General features: G+C 48.3%; 8 protein-coding genes across 8 annotated transcripts; 4 read left to right on the forward strand and 4 right to left on the reverse strand.

Moving 5' to 3' along the window:
• Positions 1-128: 128 nt before the first annotated feature.
• LY89DRAFT_786907 (ribonuclease H-like protein) lies at positions 129-1078 on the reverse strand (the record flags this gene model as incomplete). Its single annotated transcript, XM_018223027.1, has 2 exons — positions 129-836; positions 908-1078. The coding sequence occupies 2 exons, from the start codon at positions 1076-1078 to the stop codon at positions 129-131; spliced, it is 879 nt and encodes a 292-aa protein (XP_018065647.1).
• Positions 1079-2556: 1478 nt separating this feature from the next.
• LY89DRAFT_723112 (uncharacterized protein) lies at positions 2557-4024 on the forward strand. Its single transcript, XM_018218790.1, has 6 exons — positions 2557-2786; positions 2839-2899; positions 2949-3101; positions 3161-3455; positions 3502-3813; positions 3864-4024. The coding sequence occupies exons 1-6, from the start codon at positions 2618-2620 to the stop codon at positions 3942-3944; spliced, it is 1071 nt and encodes a 356-aa protein (XP_018065648.1). The 5' UTR covers positions 2557-2617; the 3' UTR covers positions 3945-4024.
• A 461-nt stretch (positions 4025-4485) lies between these two features.
• LY89DRAFT_786909 (SET domain-containing protein) lies at positions 4486-6393 on the forward strand. Its single transcript, XM_018223028.1, has 2 exons — positions 4486-5121; positions 5187-6393. Exons 1-2 carry the CDS (start codon positions 4600-4602, stop codon positions 6300-6302), a joined length of 1638 nt encoding a protein of 545 aa, XP_018065649.1. The 5' UTR covers positions 4486-4599; the 3' UTR covers positions 6303-6393.
• On the reverse strand, positions 6384-9912 carry LY89DRAFT_689179 (uncharacterized protein). The gene is made up of 6 exons (XM_018215857.1): positions 9445-9912; positions 9308-9394; positions 7110-9258; positions 6949-7059; positions 6759-6899; positions 6384-6707 (listed from the first exon to the last, which is right to left on the reverse strand). Exons 1-6 carry the CDS (start codon positions 9621-9623, stop codon positions 6444-6446), a joined length of 2931 nt encoding a protein of 976 aa, XP_018065650.1. The 5' UTR covers positions 9624-9912; the 3' UTR covers positions 6384-6443.
• LY89DRAFT_723115 (uncharacterized protein) lies at positions 9903-12597 on the forward strand. The gene is made up of 2 exons (XM_018218791.1): positions 9903-11275; positions 11322-12597. The coding sequence occupies exons 1-2, from the start codon at positions 10089-10091 to the stop codon at positions 12439-12441; spliced, it is 2307 nt and encodes a 768-aa protein (XP_018065651.1). The 5' UTR covers positions 9903-10088; the 3' UTR covers positions 12442-12597.
• Positions 12598-12892: 295 nt separating this feature from the next.
• Positions 12893-13333, forward strand: LY89DRAFT_739493 (uncharacterized protein; the record flags this gene model as incomplete). The annotated part of the gene is made up of 1 exon (XM_018220467.1): positions 12893-13333. One exon carries the CDS (start codon positions 12893-12895, stop codon positions 13331-13333), a length of 441 nt encoding a protein of 146 aa, XP_018065652.1.
• Positions 13334-13384: 51 nt separating this feature from the next.
• LY89DRAFT_242156 (uncharacterized protein) lies at positions 13385-14495 on the reverse strand. The gene has a single exon (XM_018206116.1). The coding sequence runs from the start codon at positions 14205-14207 to the stop codon at positions 13437-13439; it is 771 nt and encodes a 256-aa protein (XP_018065653.1). The 5' UTR covers positions 14208-14495; the 3' UTR covers positions 13385-13436.
• LY89DRAFT_594840 (uncharacterized protein) lies at positions 14394-15410 on the reverse strand (the record flags this gene model as incomplete). Its single annotated transcript, XM_018209825.1, has 1 exon — positions 14394-15410. The coding sequence occupies one exon, from the start codon at positions 15408-15410 to the stop codon at positions 14394-14396; it is 1017 nt and encodes a 338-aa protein (XP_018065654.1).
• Between the last annotated feature and the right edge of the window lie 440 nt (positions 15411-15850).

Raw genomic sequence — 15850 nt, forward strand, 5'->3', positions numbered from 1 at the left:
CGCCAGACTACATGATACAAGACATAATTCATGGCAGCATGAGTAAAGTGGACTCTTCCGTCATTGGTTTGTAGGAGAAAGTCTGACCCAGCTGTGACAACTCACAAGCTCCTGACTTTTACCTCTGACTAGCTTGGGAGAGGCATCATGAGAGACATCATCTCACCACCAATGCCCGTGTAAACACCGCAGTATCTGACGAACTGCTGCTGCTCTCCCTCCTGAGCCCCCCTTTTCGCGGCAGCATCAGCTTCTCCATTCAGCTCTCTAGGAATCCACCAGAAGACCACCTCTACTCCTTTCTCCTTCAGAAATCTCACCTCCTTCAACAACAACTCCCACGAATCCTTGTTCTTAACCGGCTCTCTATTCGACGTCCGCCATCCATTGCTCTGCCAGTTTTTGATCCACTCCGTAGCACCCTTGACTGTATATTCCGAGTCTGTGGCAATAACAATGCGATTCCATCCTTCTCCATCCCAGGCTCTGTACTGAAGAGCAGCGATCACAGCTCGTAACTCAGCACGATTGCTAGTTTGAGGTAGAGCATCTCCGCTCGGTCCACGGGATTCAAGGCGGAATTCGAAGCTACCACCTTTGACGGGCTGATTTGTAGTTTGGGGTCGGAAGACAAACCCACATCCAGCTCTGGGGTTCTCCTTGCCGTTGTCAAGACAAGCTCCATCAGTGAAGATCAGGATTTCTTTGCTGTCGGTACGGCGGACGAAACGATGGTGGTCGAAGATATTGCCATACGTGAACAAGGACGACGGTATGTCTGTCGGCGCAGATGGCCGAAATCTCGTGGGAAATACGCCAGGGACGGGATTGAGAGTCTGTGGGAAAAGAATATCAGCCAATGATCAATACTTTTGTGTTGCAGACTAGGAACTCTGTCTGCACTGACTTGTTCCCTTGTAGGTCTAGGGACAACATCGTAGAACGGGCTGTTGTTGAGATTCTCTAGCATGAAGCTGTAATCGACGGTGCAAACGCCGCAAACGACGAGTCCGTGAGCTTTGCAAACGAGCGAGCCATCTGGACGCTCCACAGGGCTATCCGGTTGCCAGGAAGACATGTTGACTAGATTCGGTATGAGTCTTGACCGTCGATAACTTTGGAATGGAGATTTGGAGGTTGCGAAAGGAAGATGCTTGGTTTCATACCAGAGGACCTCATAGAGCGCTAGTGTTTGAGCTTACTCCCGACGCGAAGCTTCTTTATTCTGATGCTTCAGGACAGCCTCCCCATGACCACCTTGCTATATCTACATAGAAAATGATTCCCAAAATGATTCTTTTACGGTTACTTTCCAGTCTTTATCTGGGTGATAAAGGTCAGTGAATTGAAAGGATCACGTGTATGTGCATGTTGGCCCCCCTATTCTGGAAGCGATCTCGGCTAATAATTGAGCCAATCTCAACGAGAACTGTGAGATATCGAGGAAGAAGTATCAGAGAGTGTCTCGGTCGTGTCCCGTCTTAAATACCGGTAGCTCTTTCGAGGTCGGCAAAGCTGAAGTTCTTCTGGATGAAGCCGGTTACACGAAGATGGTTGATTTCTGGTCCTTGGGTGGTGGATCTTTCAATTTAGCGAGCGGGCATTGAATTGAGCGTTCTTCATAGCATAATAGAGATCGTTGAGCGTCTTGATGCGGCCGCTACTGAGTCTCCATACTTGTCACCAGTCAATCATCAGAATGCCTTGTGACAAGTTCACTAGCGTGGAGAGAAACGTCGATGATCACATTCCCGAACCACAATCCAGGAATGCTTATGTTGCGTGCCCGCGATTAATATCATGAAAAAAACATTCGCATAGTGGACGGTAGCTAGTCCTGAAACAGTGTACCAGGAAAAATAAAAGAAGAATGAATGTTTGAGTTGATTGAGATACCTACCTGAGTTGACGACCAAAATGATCACGTGGCGGCACTAGCCACACAACTCAGCCAACGTGGCAATCCTTGAGATCTCGACCCGAGTTACATTTCGCTCTCTTTCATCGACGCTCGAGGCAAATGTCACCAACGAAGGTCGCTCTTGAGGCAACGTTCATCTGAAGTCCTGTAATCATCTCAGGTCGTGCAGCCCGCATTGCAGCGATATTAAGCTTAAGAAGCGTGGCTGCTCCCCAGATCTTGGCATTGAGCCTTTTCGGCATCCTTCTTTAACAGTCCGCTCAGCACTTAATGTGGCTATATTCCGAGTGGATATCCATTGAAAGTCTCCCGATGCGCTTCGTCCGCAGGCTTTTCGTCACAATTTTCACGCTTTTGCGAACCGCATCAATATGGATCAATGGGATTTCGTTGCCGGCTATCAGCCTGTAGCGCCGCGCCTCATTCTTACCTCGTGTTCTTATACCCCTCTATCAAACCTGATTATTGCATTCGGATGTGAACAACCATTGGCGATGACGGTGGGGAAGTCCCTGAGTGCATGTTTATTCTTACATATTGTTCCTGGATACCATCAGATGATAACAAAAGGCATATATGAATCCCCGCAAGCCTCAACCATGCTCCCCTGACGATCTTTCATCCTCGCACAACCACGTCGATCTTCGACTCCTCCTGAAACTTCTCCTCGTCCTCTACTAATTACTATTCCCCGAAATGAGGTTTCTTCTTTCCTTGTTGGCACTCTCCGTTGAGGCAGGCCTGGTCCTCGGCAAGCCCTATGCGAGGAATGGGATCATCTATGACGAAACTCCTGAGCCACTGAAAGCAAGACATGAAGTTCGTGATCTTGGAGCTGAGGAATCGATCCTAGACATCGTCGCTAGTATGCTAACAAATCTGAGTTTTGTTTTATGGGTCGCTGACTAGGTGAAAAGGCTGTGGGAATTCATACAATTTGTTCACCACTGGAACAGGCCCGGTTCCCACGGGCAAACCGTACGTTTTATGACCCATTCGACTTTTAAAATCTCTGATGCAGCCCTAGTGATCCCAACTTCGATTACCTTTCATTCTGCTGTGCATTCAATCAACCCACCAAGACGTTGACCTCAATCTCCTACTATCCAACCACGGTCACGCTAGCAGGCACACCTTCCACGGTCACTGCGGTCACGACATCGACAGCTACACTCGCTGGGTACGTAGCTTCATACGAATGCCTCCAATATATTCTTATCATCGTTGATTATGCAACAGGTCAGGCACAGCAACCGCGACATGCCCAATACCGGCACCATCGATGATCTGTGGACAAGGTGGATGGGGCTACGCTACGAACAACATCTATTCTAAATCCGGCATAGATGCCATAGCTTGTCACGAGTTGTGTTTGGCGAACTCTGCTTGTCAAAGTTTCCAAGTTGAGACTAACAGCAGTACAACAACCCCGACATGCAATCTTTACAAGGTCGATCCATCAGGCAACAACACCATTGCATCACCAGCTGCACCATTTTCTTTTTTCGCCCGCGACTGTCCTGATCATATCCCAGTAAATAAACTCCGTATCCCATCATGAAGCTACTAACGTCTCGCAGGCAGCTTGCAGCAATGCCGGTATCCAAGTCCCTCCAATTGTCATTGTGCCCCCTCCTTCCGCGTCAACGACGGCCCCTATTGTAATCGTCACTCCACCAGCATTTAATCCAGACACGGTAATCATCACACCGACACGAATACCTGGTCCCGTTGTTACTGAGCGTGCCGAACAATGGGCAACTATACCATGGTTCCTACAGCCATTTGGGACAGCAACCTTGAGTGAAGTATGCTCGTGCATTTACACTCATAATATCCCAGCTACCACCGTTCTGGGCGTTCTTCCCAAAGCGACCACCATTTATCTTGCCGTAAGTGGAATGATGGCTCTTGTCTCGGTATTATGCTTACGATACAATAGCTTCCTGGAACAATTGTGACCGCTTTCGTAACAACTGTTGTCACAATTGGAGGAGGACAGCCGGTGACAAGCATAGCATGAATTGGGATCTATCATTCTAATGAGTAATAATTCTATGGAGAGCGACCGGGGGCACCAAAGGCCGAACATCCTAAAGCCCGGATAATCGCTTCTTATATCTAAAATAATGGCCTACAGAATGAGTTTGGAATTGTATATAGCAAAATAATAATGTACTCGTCCAAATCTGATTTTTGTCAAACGCCCGCAAAATGAAATCGACCCAAGGTGTATCGCCGGACTTTGCCGTTAAGATCTTGACGCATTGGAAGTCATGGGAACTGAAAACGGTTGGGAGAAACTTTCCAAGGTTCTCCTATTAAAAGTTTAGTGGTTTGCACGTGACTATAATGCCCTTTCCAGGTGTCCCAAATTTTCAGCAAGTCTAGACCTAATAGACTAAGCTGAACTAGCTAGATGATAATTTAAGTCTAATCTAATCTCTCATCCGAGTCTCATGTGGCCACAATAAACCAAAGCCTAAGAGCCAATGAGTCACGTGGCGTTTCGGTAAGATTTTGTTTGCCATCCGTTTTCCTTAACCTTCTGTGTATTTCACCAACTTCAAGTTTACACCCTTCCAAATCTCATTGTATATTACCATCTTTCATGTTTCCAATTCTCGCTCAACGCTAGTCCTCACATCAGCAATCCCCCTTCTTTCCCGTTCAAGGCCATGAGCGAACCAGACGTCAACAACACAACTCGCATTCTCACTGCAAACGCAGGCAATGGCCTCGCAGCTTCCCAAAACATTCCAGAAGGCTCTCTGATTATCAAAATTTCAAATCCCTATCTCACCCTCCTCGAGAAGGCTCACCTCGACAGCACGTGCTCGTGGTGCTTCACGAAGCCCGAGAATAGCACTTTAAAGAACTGTGGCGGCTGCAAAGTAGTTCGATATTGTTCGTCCGATTGTCAGAAGAAGGATTGGCAGGCAATCCACAAGAAAGAGTGCAAGATTTTGAAGACCTCACCCGATGTCTTACCTACACCGACGCGGGGTTTACTGCAATTGGCGTTGAGGCATAAATTTAGGGACGAGCCGGACCCAAAATGGGAGGGATTGGTGATGAATAAGACTCAACTGATTGAAGCGGGAAGATATGACGAACTCACGTTGCAGTCAATGATTGCGGCGAAATATAGTGGAAGAGGAGACCGGTGGGTGTTTCTTGGAGCCCAAGTCCTCTGCCAGGTAGATCTTCACTTTTCGTCTTACTCTTTGCCCCAACTCTAGATACTAGCTTACATGCATCTCAGATGTCTTCCAATGCTTTCCGCGTCACTCTCCCCGATGACACTCCAATCGGACTCTGCTTTGAACCCACTCTTGCCCTCGCCAACCATTCCTGCTCCCCGAACGCAGTGGTAGTCTTCGATGGTCGAGCTATATCTTTCCGAGCATTATCAGATATCAAAAAAGGAGAAGAAATACGTATATCCTACATCGAGAACACGCAGACCAGGGAAAATCGTGGAGCAGAGCTTGAACATCGATACTTCTTTACTTGCCAGTGTGAAAAATGCTTCAAGGACGAGACAGCATATCAGACCTTCCTCCGTCTTGGTCCTCAAATTGTCACCAGTCCCCCCGACAGGTTGATCAACATGCTTATAGACCCAACATCCCTCCCGAAAAACGCAACAAGTTGTCTCGACAGCTATAACAAGCTCTCTTTAGACCCCCAGATCTCACAGGCATTGAACAGTGGACAGAACTCCCTCGACGCCTATCTCAAATCTTCGACAGACTCACCTCCTTCTGAACGCCTATCATTTCTCCGTAACCTGTGCTCAGGACACTTTTTCGGAATCCCTGCCATCGCACCTAGCCCTGCGGTTCAGCACAACATCTTCCTCATCCACCTCGACAACCAATCCTGGATCCCCGCTCTGATCTTCCTCCTCTCCCTAGCCCTCCACACGGACCCCTACAACTACCCCGCACCACACCACCTCGTACGAGTTGTGCGAATTTTCACCATAGCAAAGCTGTTCAAATTTCTCTCGACCCTATCTCCACCGGAATTCGTGCTGTTGTTGAGCGATCAGGACATAGAAACAAGGGATTCTATACAGAAAATTGTCCCTTTACTTGATTTCATGGATGTGCTGCAAGTGTTGATGGCAATTGTGTCTGAAGAAGTGGGGAAGAGTCATGGTGTGGGGAGCAGATTTGCAAAGGAAATTGAGGCTGAGGTGGAGGATTTGAGGGAGGGGCGGAAGATGGCTGGAGGACGCAAATCTGGAGAGGCATTGGAGAGATGGTTGGTTGATCGGAGGAATGACGAGGGTGCGAAGGCTGCCAAGCGTGTAGTTCAGGTGCTTTGGGCGCTGGCAAATTGTGTTAAGACTCTGGTGGGTGTGAATCTATAAGATTTGTCTATCGACGAACAAAAGAAGGGGGATGGGGGAATTATTATTTGTACAAGCAGATTTTCAATTTGTACTCGAACAGAGACTAGAGACCTGATTTCGGGTCAACAACCCATTTGATGATACCAGACGTACAGTCGATCACTGCACGAAGAGACTCGCTTCACCCTCCAGTGCTTCTCCCATCAAGCGTTCTTGATCAGCCAGAATGGCATCCTGGCCAGCTTCTGGTACTGCCCCTCCTGTTACTGCCCCTCCTGTTGCTTCATGGGTTGCTTCCTGCTCTCCTGTCGCTGTCGCTGTCACTTCTGAATCCGCCTTCTCTGCTGCTTCATTCGCAGCAGCTGTCACTGCCTGCTCCAATAAGCTTTGGCGTTTCTTCTCGCTCTTCGGGACGCATGTATGCTAAGCAGCTGTCAGTCCAGGACCGTGTCTTCAGTGATACTAACAGCTTACACTCATGAGTTGTGCTTCATTCTTCCACTTCTTTCCGCATCTCTCACATTTCAAGGACGGCCTTGGGGTCCCAGCTCGAGACTGGCTTGGAGTTGAAGCTCGCTCGGCTGCAGTCAAGCTGCAGCGCTTCTTATCGAGGTGCTAATTATAATCAGTCTTGATCGGCAATAGCAGAGTGGTTCGAACTTACATCCTTGATGCCAGTGAATGACTTGAACAGTTTCGAACAGAGTCCACATTTGAATCCTTCAGGTATCACATCCGAAGGACTTTTCTTGCAGCTTTTGCTGTGCTCTTGGTGCTAGCAATCGTTAGCAACTATTACTACTCAAGAATTTGAAAGAAACTTACGTAGTCCAGGGACTGCAAGGTGCGAAATCCATTCAGACAGGTACCGCATTGGAAATAACTGGGCATGGCCAGTCTGTCTAACACTCCATCGATTTGAATTGGAGGTACAGTATGCTCTCTCTCCGCACGGGAGAAAGCAGACATGGAAGAGAATATGACAGGCTTGACGTCTGTGTTGGGTGTCTCATCCCTCTTGATCACCTGCCTATTTGGACCAGATCTGTTTGTGGCAGTCCTGTTCTCCTTATTCTCATCTTGAATCTCCTCGTACTCTTCGTCCTCCACGTTGGCATCAGGATCAGGCTGCCAAGGACGATCATCTGAATGGCCATCACACGTATCAACTTCGATGGAAGCCATCGGCTGGATTCTGTTCGGGGCTTTCCTGGGCCGCAGTGTACGTGTGCTGCCCTGCTCAATCTCGCTAGTGCTTGCATTGCCGATGAGACCATTGGCAAAGACTTCATTCACGCCAGTTCGGCGCCCCTTTCGGTTTCCTTGGGAACGTTTGGGGGTCTTCCTGGGTGTTGAAGTCCACCGACCATTGACATCCCTCTTCTTGCCTGTTGCAGCTTCAATATGTGATACTTCCAGGAGCTCATTCCTAGTTGAAGCATCGAAGATCGTGCCATTTCGTAACGGCATCATCATTGGAGGCTGCATCGAATTGTTGATCTCAATGACAAGTTTCGAAGCTGCTGTAGGTTTTGACATGAGATCGGCTGTCATTGCCAGGGGCGTGGATGGGTCAGGGGCGTTGCCCATAGATGAATCGTCAAACCCATCCCAGGTTCTGTTCTCGCGTTCTTGGTCAGGTATCGGCGACGAGAAAGAGTGATCCGAAGAGGAAGCCATCACTATAGATTGTTCATCGAAGTTTTGATAAGGCGTTGGAATAGCTTCAGTCCCTCTGTTGCGATTGCTCGAAGGGAGTGCAGCACTAGAGATCTTTCTTCGTTTTGAGGTAGATCGGCCTATCGTGGGGACCTCTCGGATGGTATAACCATCATTGTGATCATCATGCTTGCGCTTATCCGTGGTAGGTAAGTTGGACCTTTGCTTATCGGATCCGCTGGGAGCCGTGGACCGCGCCATAGCTTCGAGGGATTCGATCTTTGATTTTATTGTCGCTATGTCCTCCTTCAAAGAATCAACCTCATTACTCCTTCGTGTGACTTCAAGTCTTGAGTTGATTGCAGCCACATCTCTCTTCAAGGTATCAACCTCGGCAAAGCTCCTGATAGCCTTGGACTGCTCCGTAAGTTCGAGAGACTCAACCTTCGTTCTCACTACCGCCATTTCCTTCTTCAATAAATCAACCTCACTAGTCTTTCCTATGTTCTCGATCTTGGAGTTCATGGAAGCAATTCCCAGCTTCAAGGAATCAAGTTCAACTGAGCTGCTGAAAGCCTTGGATCGCTCTTTGGCTTCGAGCGATTCAGTCTTTGATCTGAGCACTGCCATTTCATCCTTCAATGACTCCACCTTCACAGAGCTACCGCTGGCCTCGAGGGACTCAATCTTCGACTTCATAGCCGCAATTGCCTCCTTCATGAAATCAACTTCGTCAGCCTTTCGAGTGATTCTTTGGATATCCTTGATCACGACATCGATCTTTCTAGTCGAAATGTCATGACTAGTTTGGGAAACGAGACCACCATTCTGATTGATCTGTTGGCGCAGTGCGTTCAATTCTTCTCGAAGAGACGCAAGTTGTGTCGCCTTGTCGCCCTCGGAAGACGTGATCCGGTCAATCTTTACTCGGTCTGCTCGCATCTCTTCCATAAATTCTTTGAAAGTAGTCATGTCTCTGTCAATGTTCTCCAGTGTTCCAGATAAACGGTCAATGTCCTTTTGCTGTTTATTGATAGCATTTTCTGCCCAGGTCTTGAATTTGACCACATCAAATATGGTTTCAACACCAGCGGAAGGTTGAACGGGTGCTTCAGTAGTTTCTGGAGTTTGGAGAGATCCAGCACGCGTTGCAGGTCGAGTAGATGGGAGGGGCGGCAAAACCTTGGCTCTGGCTACTTTTTGGTGACCAGGACCAAGGACAAGGGAATAGGAATTCAATACGGATATCTTTGCCTTCTTTCCTGAAGCTTCGGAAAGGACAGACATCTCGCAAAGTCTTAAGATCAATTGATTCCTGAATTTAAAGTCAGTCTTATCCAGCTGCAGAATTCCACACAGCTTACTTGTTAAGGAGGTGGCCTTCTGGTGCTTTCTCGCAACGAATTCCGATGATCGCACCGCATTTCTCGCACCCTATATCTCGAAGCATACTATACAGATAGTCAGGATGAAATTCTGTTTACGTATTGTTTAGTCATACCTGTCTGCAGCTTGAGAATCATTTGCGCCTTCGAAGGCATCACCTCTGGTTTCCATGCCATCAGTAGAGAGAGGAGGATATGTAGGACTGTAATAGGTCTTTCCCATTTGATTCCAAGAGTTTCTGAAACGTCCAACCTCGAAGTCACACTTCTTGCAATAGCCTGTGACGACCTCCATACTTGTGATCTCTTTGCCAGAAAATGGGAATCCGATCGCAAATGGAATTATGTTAAAATAGGGAATAGCGGGGACGATGATTTGCTCGGATTCGAAATAATAGGTGCATAAGACTTGCGCGGTGTTGATTTGTTGGCGCGAGTTCGCGTCGACGTGATTTTTCGCGACTGGCGGCAGGACCAATTGGAAGACTTAAATGATGTTGATTGATGCAAATAGGTTGTCCCTATGATACACTAGAGGAAGGATATGTATCGATTGAATTGAATGCTTTCTTGATGATGTAGAAAGAATTCATGATGTGCAGCTGTTGTCTGGCTGTCATCAATAATGGGATGCGGTTTCCCGCCAGCCTCGCGCTAGCGCGCCAGTCAGCCTTGCCTGAGGACAGGGATTATTTTCTCGAAAATATCCTTCAACTCAACTCCAGCCTTGATTCATCCCCAACGTCAAAACAACGCAATCATGGCAACGACTGATATCGAAGTCCCCGATGTGGGATCGCAATTGTCCGATAGTGGAAGCAGTGGAAAGAAGCGCAAGCACGAAGAAGAAGAAGAAGACATAGCCAAGCAGATTGGTATGGACCAGACGCCATCCCTGCCGCAACAGCCAGAGCTACCAGAATTCAATCTGACATCTGCAAGCCGTTCAAGCCAAGACAAAGAGTCGCCCAGGGAGAATGATCGCGCAAGTTCTCCTGGTTGGCAGACTGTAGAGCGACCCAGAAAGAAGACGAAGAGAGTTCCCAAGGCCGAGTCGAAGAACTACCCCGCGATCGGATTTTCGCACGATGCTCGATTGCAAACATATGTCAAACTCAATGACCTCCAAAGCCTTGTCTTGTATATATTGGCAGATGGCCCGTCACCTCAATTTGTGTCCGTCCGCCACAGACCTCAGATCCGCAAGGTTGTGGTGCTCATGGTACCTGGTTTGGAGATGGACATGTTCTACAAGCAGCGCCAAGATAATAGGGAGATGGAAGACTCACGGCGAGACAGAGACAGGAGGGATCGCAATTACGAACCAGATGATATCTACCCCAAGCGTCTCAGACCGGAGAAGCTCTCGACTTCATTGCAACCATGGGCGGACATGTTCGAGCATATCTGGCCAGTCAAGACACCTGGTGATGATAAGTTCGGCAGAATGCATTCTCCTTTTCACACCATGCTTACAGCTCCTGCACCCAAGACAAAGGAGGAGAAAGACTGGAAGAAGAACAGAAAGGGTGTTGCTCCAGCAAAGGAACCCCAAGGCTGGAAGAATACGCGTGTTCCAATTCCTGAATTCATTCATCCCACGGAGGTTCTATTAGAGAATGAATACACACTCCATCCTGCCATATATGCAGACGAAGATGATAAAGCGGCCTTAGCTGAACATCGACAATCCAATGGAGTCTCCGAGGATCATGGATGGGTGGACACCATTGTGAAGAGCTTCGAAGATGGCACCGCGCCTGAGGAAGAGATTGAGTCTGGTAGTATCACAGCTGGTCGAGAAGTACTTGCCATGGATTGCGAGATGTGCATGACTGGGGAAACTGAATTCTCGCTCACGCGCATCAGCCTTGTTAGTTGGGATGGTACAGTTGTTCTGGATGAACTGGTCAAACCAGCCAAACCAATCACAAACTACCTGACACAGTATGTATTCCTTTTTTGCCTACAATGGCCATTCTTACTCTCTTAGGTATTCTGGCATCACAGAACAAATGCTGGAACCGGTTACAACTACGCTGCAGGACATCCAGAAAAGACTGCTCGAGATCCTTCATCCTCGTACTGTTCTTCTAGGCCACTCGTTGAATTCAGATCTCAATGCCATAAAAATCACCCATCCATACATCATCGACACTGCAGTTATATATCCGCATCCACGCGGCCCCCCACTGAAGTCTTCTCTGAAATGGTTAGCTCAAAAATATCTTAACCGCGAGGTTCAGAAGGGTCATGGAACTGTTGGTGCTGGAGCTGGTCACGATTCCGTCGAGGATGCCAGAACTGTACTTGATTTGGTCAAGCAGAAATGTGAGAAAGGCAAAGATTGGGGAACCAATGAAGCACAAGGCGAGAATATCTTCAAGCGGGTCGCCCGTGCTGGGGTCAAATACAAAAGCCAAGGAGGCTCAGCTATACCCGATCCAACCAGTGGCAAGTCCAGCGCGATGATTGACTGGGGTGAACCAAAGAAAGGCCCAGGCGCAGCTGCAAACTTCCCTATCGGATGTACTAGCGATGAAGAGATCATGGACGGAGTCATTCGTGCTGTGAAGGGAGATGCAGATGGGAAGGAGATCCCTGGCGGTGGCGTCGATTTTGTATGGGCTCGCTTCCGAGAGCTTGAAGCCCTGAAGGGTTGGTGGAACAACAACAAAGCAATTGCTGCTGAGGCCGCTGCGAAAGATGCTGCAGTCGAGGCGAATGGTGATGTTGAGATGAGTTCCGTGTCAAAAGGCAAAGAGTTCCCGGACAGCACAGAACCAGCTGGCGTCATACCCAGCAATTCTCTACCAGTCCCAGAACAGCTCGCCGCATCAAAGTCTGTCTCAGATGCTGCTGCAGACCTGACGAATCGTATCACCAAGATCTACGAGAGTCTTCCCCCTTGCACGGCATTTATCGTCTACAGTGGTTCTGGTGATCCTCGCGAGATGAGCAGATTGCAAGCCATGAATGCAACATTCAAGCGGGAGTTCAAGATCAAGAAATGGGATAAATTGAGTGTAAAGTGGACTGATACTGAGGAGCAGGCCTTGAGGCAAGCTGTCAAAGTTGCTAGGAGCGGCGTTGGCTTTATTTGCGTAAAGTGAAGGGGATGCATATCAAGCGTCGTATGGGCCTTGTTCGCATTGTTTTCTGTTGCATGGTCGAATTATTAGTAGTTAAGACGGGTTGTTTCTTCGCAGAGTAGGAAGATACCACTTTTTGCGAACCATTTGCTAGGTAGTAATTACCGTGTTGCGCGATTTCTATTCAGATTTCGTGCTTCTACCATATTCGAGCATCCTGCTCAACACTTGCTAGCAGTGTCATGGTCTTTTAGGGACTGAATCATCGTTGAGACATTCTACCCAACCTTCCTCCACAATGAAACTAGTTAAACCATATTAAATGAGTCCAAGAAAGCCAAGTGGGCTACCGGAGAAAGAGGATAGACCGATGATGAGTTCATCTTCCGCGGCCCGATCCATATCAAGAACCCACACACAACCCAATACAGTATCTCAACTCCTGTACGAAATTTATCTATCATTCTTCAAAATGGAAAAAGACACAGAAAATACAACAATTCAATACCAACCACAAGATGGCACACGATCTAATCACACCTGGTTCGACAACCTTGCCATCATCTTCACAATCAAGCTTATCTTTGCCATCACATTCATATACGTCTTCCCATACATGAACAACATCGACGAGTCGTATGGGACGGCGGTAGTGATTGGTTATGGGACAGCTTTTCTGGGGGTGTCTTTCTGGGCAACTTCGAAGTTTTTGGATCAACCTGTACAAGCGCATGGGCGTAGAGTAGTGCATTATGGTGAGGGGAGGATCGATTGGAGAAATGAGAAGGTTTTTCTCAGTGAAGATGATGAGACAGAGGATGATGACTGTGAGCTGGAGAGTGAGGAGGACTCTGTAGTATCAGAAGGCTCGACAATTTCTGAGGATGAGGTGGTAGATTTGCAGTGTCTGTAATAACTCTTGCAAACTAGACCTCATAATACGAGCAGTACCCCACCAACTGCCCCATCGCACGAGTACAACATAAGGGTCTGAAAAATCAAACCGTATGCTCGTACTAAATAAAAGCACCCCATCTCTCAGCTGAAAACACCCTAGCAGCAGCATCAACCCTCTTCCTCTCAAGACTCAGATCCACCGCAGCACCACCATTCTCCATCACCACCAGCGCCTCCTTCCTCATCCTCAACACCATATCCAGCCTCATGAGAAACTCCCTACGTTGAGCCACCATCCCCGCCTCATCCCAAACCAGTGCCATCGCCTTCTTCATCGCCTTCTTCTTGACCTGCCACTTGCAATATCGCTTCAATCGCTTCTCCACCCCAATATATCGCTTGTGCACTTCTTCATGGTTCATCGTGGTGGGAAGCAAGGCGACTGCGTCGGTGAGCCACTTGAGGTGTGCGTTGATGTATCTTGGCGTTGAGAATAGGAGGTCTTCTTTGTATATTTCGCTATAGTCTTGAGGAAGTGCACGAATGCAGCAGAGATACGCGATAGCGAGAATGACGATGAGGGCTATGAGGAGACCAAACAAGATCTTGATATCGAGTGAGCGCATCGCTGCCGTTGTGGCAACGGGGACTGTTGCTGATTCGTTGTACATGATTGTTGTTGTTTCGATGGTTTCGGTGGGTGATGCGTGGAGGGAAGTAAAAGCGCGAGGGAGGCGTATTTTTATCTTATCTATTTTGCTAGCTTGGGTATAAAATCCTGGCAAGGCGGAAGACGGATTTTCGTTGAGGTATGTATTCGATATACTGGCTTGTCTAAGGCTCTCTCGGCGGTAAAGGAATTTTGTCCCTTCTCTACTCGACTTGTCCATCTCAATATTTCAACCCGATCTTCTGATGATAAATGCGGCGTTGGATTCCAATCCAGACTCTATGCTGCGTTTACCATCAGTCCATATACCTTTTCCAATCCTACGATCGTGCTTTGCAGAAAGAAGCTGCTTTGCAGAAAGGAGCTCCAAATGTCTAAGAAACGTGGAATGCGCTAAGCCCTTGCGTCAATGATCACCACCCCGCCACGACCCCTGAAACTGGTGCTTCACAAACGCCTCTCCCATCCCAGGGCCACTCGCCCCGGAATGTGGGACCCCACTCGCAAACGCATCTATAGGCAAGACCAATATATCCCCAAACAACCTCGGACTCCTCATTCCTGTCAAGTTCCTCCACCCAATCTCTTCTCCTGCGGCTTTACTCAAATACTCATACACGACCTCCGTCCACCCTGCCGGTCCTGTAATATCAAGTACCTCCTCATCACTAAACTCAACATCTTTCATCGGGCTCTCGAACGGCCTCTTCTGCACCTCGTTCAAAATCCGCTCAACCATCCCCCACAACGCCGGATGGCCTGCCGCACCAGCAAGCGTCCATTGGCAGAACTGCACTTCATACGTCGTTCCTCCTACTGGAGGACTCTGGTCAGCTTCCAACCCCACAATGAGTTTTGTGCGACTCTTATACTCGTCAGGTACCCAATCGTGCAAAGGACGAAGCATCTCGGTATCCATGTCCGAATATACCCCACCCTCGATCGCTAGTAAGAGATACCGGAGGAAGTCCGCGCGCAGCACACGCCGGGACATGGCGTAGAAGAGGGGCAGGATGTGTGCGTGTGTTTTGGAGGTCGAGAGCTTAGAGATTATGGAGAGGGCACCGTGGGCGTCGAGGAGGGTGTAGGTGTGTGAGGGAGAGTGGGTGATGAAGCTTTGGATGTAGGAGGTGTAGGGCATGATGGCGTAGGGTGTGTAGTCGAGGTATATTTGCCAGATCTTTGGAGGGATATGGGGGAGGTGGTTGGTGTTGTTTGCTGCGTATATGGAGATGGATGGGAATTCTGGCTCGGAGATCAGGAGTGAGGGTTGATGAGAGGTATAGAAGACAATGAGAGACAAAAAAGCCAGGATGCTGATGAGGTATCGTGTCAGGCGGGGTCGAGTGTATCGTGGGAGATCGAGGGTTTCGAGATATATGCTTGCTTTTTCAGCCCACTGCGACGGCTCGGTGCTCGACATAATGGACATTGCATTCAACACACTTGCGCGTGCTCTGCCGGGAGAGAGCATCTTGCTCTTCTGCTGCAAAAAGTCCATAAGTGCGAAAATTGCAAGAGAACGACATTTCACAAGATTGAGGGGAGGAGACGACTTTGTTCTTTTAGTGATATGATAGTGCTATCATTCAGCTTGCATCTCAATATTGGAGTGGAAATTCGACGTCGATCCAGATGCAGCAATAGTTCAGGATAGTCCTTTATGGCGCACCTGAGAATAGATTAGTGCCGGAAATTACCATTTAGTGAGTGACGCGGCCAATGCCCCTGAACGGCACGTGCATCGCTTAATAAGCGAAGGGGCTGGGCTTTGGCGACAACATCTCTTTGATGAAAGTGTTGGATATGAACGGACTTTAACTTAGGGATTCTGGGTTCAAACAGAGAGTATCCTAGATCCTG

Source organism: Mollisia scopiformis (genome assembly GCF_001500285.1).
Source record: "Mollisia scopiformis unplaced genomic scaffold LY89scaffold_24, whole genome shotgun sequence".
Taxonomy (NCBI): domain Eukaryota; kingdom Fungi; phylum Ascomycota; class Leotiomycetes; order Helotiales; family Mollisiaceae; genus Mollisia; species Mollisia scopiformis.

What these genes read in the sequence shown, in the direction of transcription:
- LY89DRAFT_689179 (XM_018215857.1), bottom strand. Translation starts at nt 9,623, where the DNA reads ATGGAGGTCGTCACAGGCTATTGCAAGAAGTGTGACTTCGAGGTTGGA. An exon ending in GAAGGCCACCTCCTTAACAA is followed by an intron (nt 9,259 to 9,307) that starts GTAAGCTGTGTG and finishes CTTTAAATTCAG; the next exon opens with GAATCAATTGATCTTAAGAC. An exon ending in CCTTGCAGTCCCTGGACTAC is followed by an intron (nt 7,060 to 7,109) that starts GTAAGTTTCTTT and finishes AACGATTGCTAG; the next exon opens with CACCAAGAGCACAGCAAAAG.
- LY89DRAFT_242156 (XM_018206116.1), bottom strand. Translation starts at nt 14,207, where the DNA reads ATGGACAAGTCGAGTAGAGAAGGGACAAAATTCCTTTACCGCCGAGAG.
- LY89DRAFT_786909 (XM_018223028.1), top strand. Translation starts at nt 4,600, where the DNA reads ATGAGCGAACCAGACGTCAACAACACAACTCGCATTCTCACTGCAAAC. An exon ending in GAGCCCAAGTCCTCTGCCAG is followed by an intron (nt 5,122 to 5,186) that starts GTAGATCTTCAC and finishes CATGCATCTCAG; the next exon opens with ATGTCTTCCAATGCTTTCCG.
- LY89DRAFT_723112 (XM_018218790.1), top strand. Translation starts at nt 2,618, where the DNA reads ATGAGGTTTCTTCTTTCCTTGTTGGCACTCTCCGTTGAGGCAGGCCTG. An exon ending in CCGGTTCCCACGGGCAAACC is followed by an intron (nt 2,900 to 2,948) that starts GTACGTTTTATG and finishes ATGCAGCCCTAG; the next exon opens with TGATCCCAACTTCGATTACC. An exon ending in ACTGTCCTGATCATATCCCA is followed by an intron (nt 3,456 to 3,501) that starts GTAAATAAACTC and finishes AACGTCTCGCAG; the next exon opens with GCAGCTTGCAGCAATGCCGG.
- LY89DRAFT_723115 (XM_018218791.1), top strand. Translation starts at nt 10,089, where the DNA reads ATGGCAACGACTGATATCGAAGTCCCCGATGTGGGATCGCAATTGTCC. An exon ending in ATCACAAACTACCTGACACA is followed by an intron (nt 11,276 to 11,321) that starts GTATGTATTCCT and finishes TTACTCTCTTAG; the next exon opens with GTATTCTGGCATCACAGAAC.